Source organism: Eumetopias jubatus, unplaced genomic scaffold, assembly GCF_037043125.1.
Source record: "Eumetopias jubatus isolate StellerSeaLion01/CBP00866 unplaced genomic scaffold, mEumJub1_p1.0 scaffold_14, whole genome shotgun sequence".
NCBI classification, from domain to species: Eukaryota; Metazoa; Chordata; class Mammalia; order Carnivora; family Otariidae; genus Eumetopias; species Eumetopias jubatus.
In genome coordinates, this window is record NW_028274820.1 from 55,082,645 (window position 1) to 55,094,669 (window position 12,025).

Genomic DNA, 12,025 nt, shown 5'->3' on the forward strand with positions numbered 1-12,025 from the left:
AAAAAGCGGCTGAAAGGATAACCCCGAGAAAGGGGGTGGAGAGGAGGCGGCCCCAGCGCCCCGGCCCCCGGCAGGTCGGCGGCCAATCCGCTGGGGGAAGGGGTGGAGAGTCGGCGGCTCCGGCGGAGAGAGGCCGAGGGGGGTGGGGAGTCGGCCGGGCTCGCGCCGCCCTGGCCCCGCCCCCGGCCCGCGCCGCCGCCCGCGCCGCGCGCCGCCGCTGTCAATCAAGGGCGAGTCAGCCGGGCTCGGGCGGAGAGAGGAGCTGCTACGCCACAGCCCAGCGGCGGCCATTCGCGGAAAAAGAGGCAGAGCCTGTGCCAGCTACAGCCTCCTCCGAGCCACCGCGGGCGGGCGGGACCGGCCTCTCCTCCCGCCTCGCCCCCACCCCCACCCACCTCTATCCCTGTGTCTCCGTCTGAGGGTTTGTCCTGTTAATGCGGGATGAGCGGTACGTATTCTCCACCCCCCTCGGTCTCCTTCACCGCCTCCCTCCCTCCCTCCTCCCCAGACCCTGCTCGGTTCTCCCCCCTCCCCCGGGGCCGCTGAGATGCTTTAAGGGGAGGAGGAGAGGAAGGGAGGGTATCAGGGGGTGGGAAGGAGGGTTGTGTTTTGTCTTAATGTCTGAGAGAGAACAACCTTCTGGGTGTTGCTGTGGAGCGGATGGGTCGGGTTTCAAACCACGTTTTGTGATATCCCCCTCCTCCCTTCCCTCCTTCTCCCCCACCCCCTGCCGGTGTGCGTGGATCGCGGGTTTATGGAGATTAATGTTCAGGGGGAGGGGGAGAGGAGGAGGGGGGGAGACGAATAATAATAATCCTAATAACCTGTTGTCGTTGGGGGGGGTTTGTTGCAGATCAGAAGAAGGAGGAGGAGGAGGAGGCGGCGGCGGCAGCAGCAGCAGCAGCGGCGATGGCTACAGAAGGAGGGAAAACCTCTGAGCCAGAGAATAACAATAAAAAACCCAAAACCTCAGGCTCCCAGGTAAAAGCAAACATATAAAAAAAATTCATCACGAAACGTTAGGGGAGAGAGGGAGTTTTGTCCTTTAATTGCCCAGAACTGAAGAACAGAATACAAATGTTCATCCACTCAAAGCATCTTTCTGAGAGTGAGGAAGTTAAATTGTAAATTCATAAAGATTTCACATGTTTGAGGGATGACGTTGTTTAAAATTACATTAGGAACTCAGACTAGTAGAAAACGGTGTGTATTTTCCCAAGGGCATTTTGAATTCATGAGAATATACTTTAGGAAAGTTTGTTAGACATTTCCTTTTATTTGAACTTTATATTACAGTATCTGCTTCCTTATTCTTCTATCTTACTGCTTTTGTTACTATTTCTTTTTGATTTCTGTCACTTCCTGAGTAAGTTCTGAAATGTAGAGCTGTCAAAATAAATAAATAAATAAACCCCTTCCAACTACTGGCCTCCACTAAATCCGCCCACTTTTTCCCCCCTCCCCTCTCCTTTACCATCTCATTTTGGGTAGGACTCTCAGCCCTCTCCTCTGGCTTTACTGGCAGCTACTTGCAGCAAAATAGGGACTCCTGGTGAAAATCAAGCAACTGGACAACAACAAATAATTATAGATCCAAGCCAAGGATTGGTGCAACTTCAAAATCAACCACAACAGCTAGAACTGGTAACAACACAACTTGCTGGAAACACTTGGCAACTTGTTGCCTCCACTCCTCCTGCTTCAAAAGAAAATAACGTTTCTCAACCAGCTTCTAGTTCATCTAGTTCTTCCAGCAGTAATAACGGGAGTGCGTCTCCTACAAAAACTAAATCAGGTAATTCTTCCACCCCTGGTCAATTTCAAGTCATACAAGTACAAAATCCAAGTGGTAGTGTACAGTACCAAGTGATCCCACAACTTCAGACAGTGGAAGGCCAGCAAATTCAAATCAATCCAACTAGTAGTTCATCTCTACAGGATTTGCAGGGTCAAATTCAGCTCATTTCTGCAGGTAATAATCAAGCTATACTCACAGCTGCTAACAGGACAGCTTCCGGGAATATTCTTGCTCAAAACCTGGCAAATCAGACCGTTCCAGTCCAAATTAGACCTGGTGTTTCAATACCACTGCAATTACAGACCCTTCCTGGTACTCAGGCTCAAGTTGTAACAACCCTACCAATTAACATTGGAGGAGTGACTTTAGCTTTGCCAGTGATAAACAACGTGACTCCTGGAGGAGGGACTGGACAGGTTGGCCAGCCTGCTACTACTACTGATAGTGGGACTTCCAATGGGAGTCAGTTAGTTTCCACACCCACCACCACCACTGCTTCTGCCAGTACTATGCCGGAATCTCCCTCCTCCTCCACTACCTGCACAACCACTGCTTCAACATCTCTGACGAGCAGTGACACATTAGTGAGCTCAGCGGACACGGGCCAGTATGCAAGCACATCAGCCAGTAGTTCTGAACGCACTATTGAAGAATCTCAAACACCTGCTGCTACTGAGTCTGAAGCACAGAGCTCCAGTCAGCTTCAGTCTAATGGAATACAGAATACACAGGATCAATCCAATTCTCTTCAGCAGGTGCAAATTGTAGGCCAGCCTATCTTACAGCAGATCCAGATCCAACAGCCTCAGCAACAGATCATTCAGGCTATTCCACCGCAGTCATTTCAGCTGCAGTCAGGGCAGACAATTCAGACCATCCAGCAGCAGCCTTTGCAGAATGTTCAACTTCAAGCAGTAAATCCGACTCAGGTGCTTATCAGGGCTCCAACTTTAACACCTTCAGGGCAAATCAGTTGGCAAACTGTACAGGTTCAGAATATTCAGAGTCTTTCAAATTTGCAAGTTCAGAATGCTGGGTTATCCCAACAATTAACCATCACCCCAGTGTCTTCAAGTGGTGGCACAACTCTTGCTCAGATTGCTCCTGTGGCTGTTGCTGGTGCCCCAATAACTTTGAATACTGCTCAGCTTGCATCAGTGCCTAACCTTCAGACAGTGAGTGTTGCCAACCTGGGTGCTGCAGGTGTTCAAGTGCAAGGAGTTCCAGTTACAATCACTAGTGTTGCAGGTAAGTTACTACAATCTTTTCTCTGTAAGATCCTTTCATGCAGTTTTTAATAACAGTTACTGCTTTTCTTTGCTAACTCTTAGATTTGATGTAGACCTCTGAAATAAACATAATCATAAGGAATCTAAAATCACAGGAATATTATATTAACTGCCATGAATATCATCATCAGTGTGACCCATTCACATCTGTACATTTTAATATTAGATTTTCCGTGTAAAATTTGCTAGACACTTTTATAAAGTTATTCTTCCATGGAGCAACACTTCCTAATTAGAATCATAATTGTCTTCTGTAATTTAGAGATCATATTTGAATACACTTGAACTCTTCAGAAAGAACTCTGATAAAAATGATGTTTGTATCTTCTTTAAAAGAAAGTAGGTTTAAAGCTGAATTAGTATACAGTTGTGAATCTGTTGTTTTAATTCTACTTTGTAATAAGGCTAACTTTTCCTTAAATTGGAAGTTCTGCTTCAGTATCTCGTTGTTCATGTTTTTGCGTTTTATTTATTTATTTATTAGTGTTTTAAACTAGATATTGATGCAGTTTAGAGATACAATTGTAAGTTACAAATTGATTAATTTTTATGTCTGTTTTTCTGCTAAAACCAGGATTTTCCCAGGATTTTGAATAGTTACTTACATATAAAATAATACCTAAATTTTATGGTTGTTATATTATTTTCAGGTATTTTTAGTGTGAAGTTGTTGAAAAGCAATTAAAAATGAAATAGAATGTCGCTAATTTGAATTGTATTAAAGGTTATTTTAAAACCAATTATAAAGCGGTTATTTGTTATGCATATGGGGATTTCTGAAGTATTTGGAAAAGTCTTATTATTTTAAATTTTCTTGATTTATCTTTTTTTACCTAATAATACCTTTTGTTTTCTAGTAATTAAACACTTTTTACTGATTCTGATTTGGTGAAAACCTAATTGTGGTTTTAGCACCTTTGATACTGTCAGATCTGTTTAGTTAAATATTTTTATTTTGATAATCTGAAATGAATAAGCACATCACTTTTTAATGATCTTTCTTGAAACAGGTTTCAGAAAAATTATGCTAGGGTTTTTGTTTTACAGTTAATACCTAAAGTAGATGTATATATTTATAATTGGATGTTGTCAGATGAGTTCTGTGATGAAGAACAGAGATTATGTGTTTTATTTAGATGCCCATTACCTCTAAACCAGACCTATCCAGTAGAATTTTCTGTGATGATGAAGTGTTGTATATCCTATCCAGTGTGTTAGCCATGTGCAGCTATTGAGCATTTAAAATGTGGCTAGTGCAACTGAGGAACTGAATTTTTAATTTATTTAATTTCAATTTAAATAGCCACATGTGATTAGTGGCTTCTGTATTGATAGCACAGTAACCTAATCAAAGTATTTTGAGTGTGGTACTTTTCCCCCCTAAAGCTATTGCAGCACAATTATATAAGTATTTCTCTGGATTACAATCCATAGCTTGCTTGCTTTGTTCATACTCTTTCCTAAAACTTGACAATATCTTAAGTATTAATGAAAAATATCTTTTTTTGATGGGTTGAATGACAGTTTGCATTATCAAAAGTTACTTCAGTTACATTTTGATTTGCCCTTTAAGCATTAGTTAGTGAATCATGTTTAAGAGAATTGAATGAGTTATAATTTAGGTTAGGAATAGTTAATTCTTCTGTACTGTAATTGGTATCAGTTACAACCCAGAGTTTCCCCCTTACCCATCGTGAGAGCAAGTCATTGATAAGAGTGTGGTCTTCTGATTACCTAACTCAGATTTACTTGAATGATGCATTATTAGGAAGGCAGGATCCACCTCCTGGAACTATAACTTTTGGGGGTGTGGTCAAGGAATTTGCTTTTCAAATAAACTTTCCAGCTCATTCTAAATCTCATTGAAATTTGAGAACCAAGGATCTAGACATCAGTAGTGAACTGTAAAGCAAAATATGGAAGCAGATGGGTGTTGGAGCTAGTTCATGTGTGCCTCATGGAATGGATTTTGATGGCAGAGAGAACTTTTATTTCAAATAACTTACCATGCCACATGCTGTGAAAGTACCACCTTTTGGTACTTTTTGATTATTTCATGTGTCTGTTCCTTCCCCCTAAATGGTATTACTTAATTTTGTTTAATTAATGGGAAAATTTTTGCTCTAAATATTTATGACAACTATTACCAGGCTTGAAAAAATTATTAATAGTTGTCTTTGACAGAATGTAATGACTAGCTCAATAAGAACGGGCTAAAAGTTACCATCCATGCTCATGTCACTCTTCAAGAGACATGGGAAGGGTCTGGATGATAGGAAAAAAAATTTATATGGTAATCAAATGAAACCAGTTCTTGAAGCTAGGGAGCTTCATACTTGATTTTATGAAATGAGAATGTTAGTGACAACCCAGGGGGAATCTCTTTCCATGATAATGAATTCAGCATAATGTGTTTCTGTGGTTTGGTCTCCTCTCAGAATCCTGACTTCCAGGCTGAGTATCTAGCATTTAATTAGTTGGAATTGTAGTAGGAACTAAGTACATGTTCCCCCTACATACTTAGTGTTTATTCCTTGTTGGGATTGTGAGTTTGACTTTGCCTGAAGGAAAAGCAGAATTCTCTTTTTAAGAACAAAGGTAACATCCTACTGCTGGTTTAAGAACATCCTTTGTTTTAACTAAGTGACGGAAGTAAGATTTTTGCTCTAGAGAACTACCTGTTTGCACAGTGTACTCAGGTAACCAATGAGCCTTAGATAAAATTAACTTTAGGAGTTACATCTCCTTAGTTAAAAAATTTAGAAAATGTAGGGACCATTGATATCTAAATCTGTAATTAACTTGCATTGACTGGGGATTTGATTTGGTTTTGGCCTTAATCATCCATCTGTTGTAACAGGTCATGTTTTTGCTTGAGGGATGGGTATTTCTTTTTTTCATTTTAGTGGCAGTTCACATTTTTAGGCTAATTCCTACACAAAGGAAGTTCAACTCAAAAGATGTTGCTGGCTCTTCAAGAACTTGACTGTCTAAGCTTCCTTTACTTTTTGGGGGATTTAAAGTATGACACCTGGGGATGTAGCAGAATCAGGAATGGGAAGGCCAGTTCTTCATAATTAGGGAAAATGGGGGCCAAACAAAATAATTGACATTTATATTTAATCTAGAAACCTAACTAGTAGAATCAACTTCTTACACCAAACTTTTTTACAGAGCTCCTAAAAGTAGAAATTGACTTGAATTTTAATACTAATATGATTTTTCTTAGCTATATATGTTCTGTTAATTTGGATTTTCTTAGGCGTCTTAAAATAAGATACGTGTATCATACATATATACAGATATATAAACATGCACACATTTGTGTGTGTAACTATACAAATGCCTCCTGTGTTTGGTAATTTTTTTTTTAAGTCAGTTTGCTCTTATAATTTTATTTCTCTAAAATCTTATAATACTGTTTATTACATATTGAATTTATGAGGAACTTATATCTTGTACCCTGTACAAGTAATTTAGGTTCTGAATTACCAAGTTGGTTTTACCCTTTAGATGATGTGTGGCATGACCTTTAAGATTTGTTGATGATGACGTAACAGTATCATTACTAATTTTTAAGTTTTTCATGGAAGATGAAAACATATCCGTTGTAAAACCACATTAATTTTTAGAGGGCATCTTTGAGAAGGATTTCAGGATAGAGAGAGGCGCAAGGGAAAATAGTTTTAATTATCTGTTTTTTGAATCTGAATCAGGGAACATATAATAAGTAATACTTAATATTGGAGCAGGCATAAAAGCAAGTTGGAGAGGAAAAAGAAGGAAGCTTGATTAAGAAGGAAGATGGGAAAGTGCCATACATAGATCTTAAATAACATAGATTTACAGGATGATAGAATTTTAGTTTGGAAGGATCTTTGAGGTTATCACTCACCAGTTGTAGCCTTTTGGTATCGTCGCTGAAGTATTTATAAAAGAATTTTGTATCTTTCTGTTATAAGTGAGAGCAGAAATATGGGTAAGAGGTTCTAGAGTGCTACATGAAGTACTTGGGGATGACAGTAAGAATTGAGGGGGGACATGTGGGCTCTTCTGTACTCTTTTTAGTTTTAAGATTGGATGTTCATAATGCCTGTCAGTTTGCTACCTAATGAATGAGCAGATTGTGGCAAAGGGAAACCTGTTGAACCACAAATTGCTTATGTATGTATGTCGTGAGATAAAGGCTTCATGAAATTGTAGTTAACTAATGTAATTTAAAGATAATTGAGTGTCTCTCCCCCTCCCTCATTTCTTAGTGGTATTTTTAAAAATGAAGAAACTGAAGCCCAGAAGGTTGAATTTCTTGTACATTTTGGCAGAGTGAGGACTGGAATCTTGACTGCCGCTCCAGTTGTCTTTCTGCTCTATTGCTGGCTTTGTTACTCAAATCTTTTGCTAGTAAATGAGTACATGTAGTTGAAGTTTAGGGACCAGACAGGGAGAATAGCTTGACTTGGTCCTCTTCAGATGGATTGTGTCTATTGTCACTGGATATTCAGCTTTAGTATATTGAATATAGTGTTGGTAAAAGCACAATTCCCTAGGTCTCCTTGTTATTGAGTTTAATGGTGGAATCTTAGTGGTATTATTTTGTCCCTAAAAGAGCAAATTCAGAACTTAATGAGATTAGTACATTCTGTATGTAGGTAAGCAAATCATTAGGCTGTCCAGATACTGTCTTTTCTCAAACTATATTTAGAAATGGCTTTTTTTTTTTAAATGAGACTTGTGGAGGAAGAAAACATTTATTGTTTACCTTAGTGTGTTAGGTGCTAAGATAGGTATTTTTTATGTTATCTCATTAAAACCCATAATATCTTTGTAAGATGGTCTTATTGTGCCTATTTTACAGATAGCCTCATGAGCTTTAATTTAAGAAAATTTGCCCTCCAGTAAGTGGTAGAACCATGATTTAAAATTACCTGTGATTCTGAGGTTTTTGTTCAGGAGACATAAGGTAAAAGGATGAGTTCCCAGGTAAAGGCTGTTTTTCACCCTTTTGTGTCTGGTATGTCCTTACATCCCATAAAGGGTAGGTGGTTTTGAAAATTGAAATGCTGACTGTGCAGTTAAAGTTTGTTCTAGTCCTAACATTCTGTGGCACTGACGGACAATTATGACTAAAAGTAGTAAAAGAAATGGTGAATAGAAACTATTGTGGCTGCATGGAGATCTCTGTGTTAAACTCACATTTTAAAATACTATACGTGGAAGGTAGAAGGAAGGACATAGGATTAAGAATGAAAACAAAGAGCAGCTTGACATTTTAAGAATGTCAAGAAAGCAGAAACTCATAATAAAGTAGGCTTTTTAAAAATAATTCTAAACAACTCATAAGGCTTCAGATCACAGCAAAAGACACTGCTTGAGCAAAATGATGCAATATGAAGAAAAGACAGAGATGCTCTACTGTGCCTCTGTTAACCAGCAAGGAAAATGCACTTCTAGCTGAAATGACTAGAGCTGTAATTCACTGAGATTATTTGTTCAAGGTAAGTGAGAAGATAAGGGACATTTAGTTGCCTTTTGGAAGTCAGAATGATCCAGATAAATGCCATCCTCGGGTCAGAAGGAACTTTCAAATTCAGTTTCAGGCCAGTATAAATAACTTAAAAGTTACGCAGCATGAAAGAATTGAGCATGAATTAAGTACCTCACTTTCTGAAAACATCCTATATTGCAGATAGATGAGTTTGATAACGTCTTTAACAGAGTCCCTGAGTGGATTATCCAGTAGTTGGCTTGTGAGCATTTAAAAAAGAATTCAGGGATCACTGGGAACCTGTATGGGTTCACTAAGAAACTAGGTTTATGTATTCTTCCTCTAGGGTGTCCAGATGAGTATAGAAAAGAAATAATGTCGCCACAATGTATTTTGATATCAGTGTTGATAGTCATGATTTCTTTAAAGGCCCATACCTGGTTGCTCAATTACATGAAAAATGATTGTCTACTTCAGTGAAAGTCGTTGGTGGTATTGCGTAAGATTCTATCCTTGATATAGTCCTGTTGAATATTTTTTACAAATACTATAGTGAAAGATGGCCTATTTAATGAATTTAAAGGTGAGGCAAAGCCGGGAGACTTTGCTAATAATTATGATGGGGATAGACTTGAGATTCGAAGTGATCTTAATACTCTGGAATGCTGGGTCAGAATTATCAAGGTAAATACAATAGATCCTCTGTTTAAAGGGGTAGGGGAAATCGTATACCCACAAGATGAAAAACCTAGGTTGGCAGCAGGACATGTGAAGGTGATTTGGGATTTATTGGCTTAATATGAGCTAAGTAGAGTAAAGCTCCTCCTTTATTTTGTGTTTGTCAGACCATTTCTGCAATATTGTATGCATTGCTAGGTGTGGCACATTTTAAATGAGACACTGACAAACTGGCAAGTGTATCAAGAGGGATTCCTGAGATGCAGAGTGTGGAAAACATTTCATTAGCAATAATTAAAGAGTGGGGGGTTTTATTTTTAAAACAAGAGAAAGTGTGACCACTGTCTTTGGCTTTTTTTTTTTTAATCTGTTTTGCTTGGCCCTGGGAAACCAATAGAATATGTATATTTACACACAGGGACTAGTGCTATAAAATAATGGAATGGTTTGTTTCAGAGAGTAGAGCTCTTCCTGTATTAGAGGCTGGATGTCCATCTATCAGAGACAATGCAGAATGTAGAAGAATTTCTTGTACAGAAAGTTTGATTAGGTAAACTGTAAGTCTTCTAATCTAAAATTGAAGATTCTATGAATATTTGATTATATGGTCCTATTCTGGGTATTTCCATCCAGCATATGGTGAGAGTTCTCTGTCTTAGTTAAACTTCATGACTGACCCAATATTTAGGGACTGGGGATGGGGATTTTGAGGGTCACATTTACAGTTTTTCTTAGAGGGAGTATAATTAAGGTGAATTCTATTAAGTAATAAGTATAATAATTTAATTCATAAATAGATTTCTGTTCTTCACTATTTGTTAGACTTACTACACTCTTAGATGCTATTTTTCTATGTTACTTGCACTTTTATTTGGTAACTACCAAAGCATTAGTATTTTAAACATACATTTCATTGTCCAACATTTCTAGTTAGGATATTTTATCTCAGTAGCTCTTTAACCATGTTTAGTTATGTTTCTGATACTGTCACTTTAGTATGAACAATGTGATTACTTTTTCTTTAGTGAAATTGGAGAACATTTGGAAAATCTAGGATTCTTACAGAGTTCAAACTCTGGGAGCACTCACAGCTTCGAATTTGTGAATTTACTCCTTGGAATAAACAGATCCAATATCTCTTTTTGGCGCAGAATATGTAGCACATAGGTATTTTTTAAAAAATTATGCAGAAAATACTAAACCCATCAGGCAAGATCACCATGCATTGTATTTTCACATCAAGATAAAAATCACAGTTTTCCACAATCCATTGCTAAAATAAAAAAGAGAAAGTCTTAAAAAAAAAGTCATTTGAGACTCGAGACCCTTTTAAATAGAAAAAGTATTAATTGAGATAAATGAAGGTTTTCTTATCCTTAGGGATGGTAATACAGTTAGGAGTAGGGACTCTCTGCTTTATCAGAGAGGTGCAGTTCAAGTAGTAGGTTTATTCCTACTGCAGACATACGTACTGAGAGGCTTCCTAGAGCCCAGGTATTTTGTGTTCTAGGTGAGAGTCGGGTGTGGCTGAAAGAGGAGACAGGAGAGGCAGAGGAAAAAGAAAGTTTATTATACTCACATGTGCTAAAGAGACTGTCACTGTACACAGAGAGGGGGTCACATGAGAGGGAATGCCAAGATATGGCTTAGCTAAGCAGCTGGGGAACAGAGAGAGGGAGGACCCCTGGGCACATGCTTTTATTGGGGGGTCAGGATGCACTACACAAGAAAAGACATGAGGGGATTTCATTTAAATGTTACTAGGTCATAGGGGAAGATAAGAAGGGAAACTATGCTGCAGGAGCTCCCCTTATCATGCTGGTGCACCTGATTGCCTGGGCGGGGTGCTTACAGCTTGCTTGAGAAGATGTATATGCTGTAGGAAAACACTTTAAAATTTATAGTACAACAGGACTAAGAACTCCTAAGTTTTGCTCAGGTGCTGCTCCCCATAAACTTATCTATCCTGGGCAAACATGTTATAATTGGAGTTTTGTCCTTTTCTCATTTGAAAAATAGTATTCCTTCCCTTTTTACCTCATAGAGTTGCAAAGATACATGACATAGTACATACAAAAAAGGTTTGAATATTCTAAAGAAAATTCTACAGTTGACCCTTGAATAGTATGGGGATTAAGGGTGATGACCCTCACATAGTTGAAAATTAGCATGTAACTTTTGACTCCCCCCAAACTTAACTACTAATAGCCTACTGTTGCCTGAGAGCCTTACCGATAACATAGTTACTTAACACATTTTTTATGTTGTATGTATTATATACTATATTCTTAAAGTAAACCAGAGAAAAGAAAATGTTATTAAGAAAATCATAAGGAAGAGAAAATATAGTGGGAGAATGAGTAGTTTTAGATGTGGATATTAGCTTGAGTTAAATATCAGATGCAAAAAAGAAAGTTGTATAAAAGGAGTATCAGAAACCTTTGAAGTTCAGCTAAGGATGGAGAGAGGTAATCTACAGGTGGGGAAAAAAGCAGTGTGTTTCATTGTAGAAGAGCTAAGTGTCTGCTGCATGCTCTGTGTTAGACTCTGAAAGTACTCACTTGTCTTAAGAGGATGCTCATGGTGGGGAGGTGAGGCTTACATGCATGAAACAATTACAGAGCAGCTACAATTGCATATGAGAGTTTATTCTTAAATACTGGGTTTTGAGATATGGAAAACAAGTTACAAGAGTTCAGAGACAGCTGAGATCAGTGGATTGGAGTAAATAAGGAAGGTTTTCTGTGGTGAAGACTTGAAACAGGACTTGAAGAT

The 12,025-nt window shown here is 38.5% G+C and overlaps 1 protein-coding gene across 1 annotated transcript in view; it reads left to right on the forward strand.

The window, feature by feature from the left end:
* The first annotated feature begins 237 nt into the window (after positions 1-237).
* Positions 238-12,025, forward strand: part of SP4 (Sp4 transcription factor) — an 86,583-nt gene continuing 74,795 nt past the window's right edge. Inside the window, exons 1-3 of the mRNA XM_028119327.2 lie at positions 238-448; positions 854-981; positions 1,492-3,046. Coding sequence (XP_027975128.1) covers positions 442-448; positions 854-981; positions 1,492-3,046 — 1,690 coding nt within the window. The 5' untranslated portion in view covers positions 238-441. The remainder of the gene's footprint in view (positions 449-853; positions 982-1,491; positions 3,047-12,025) is intronic.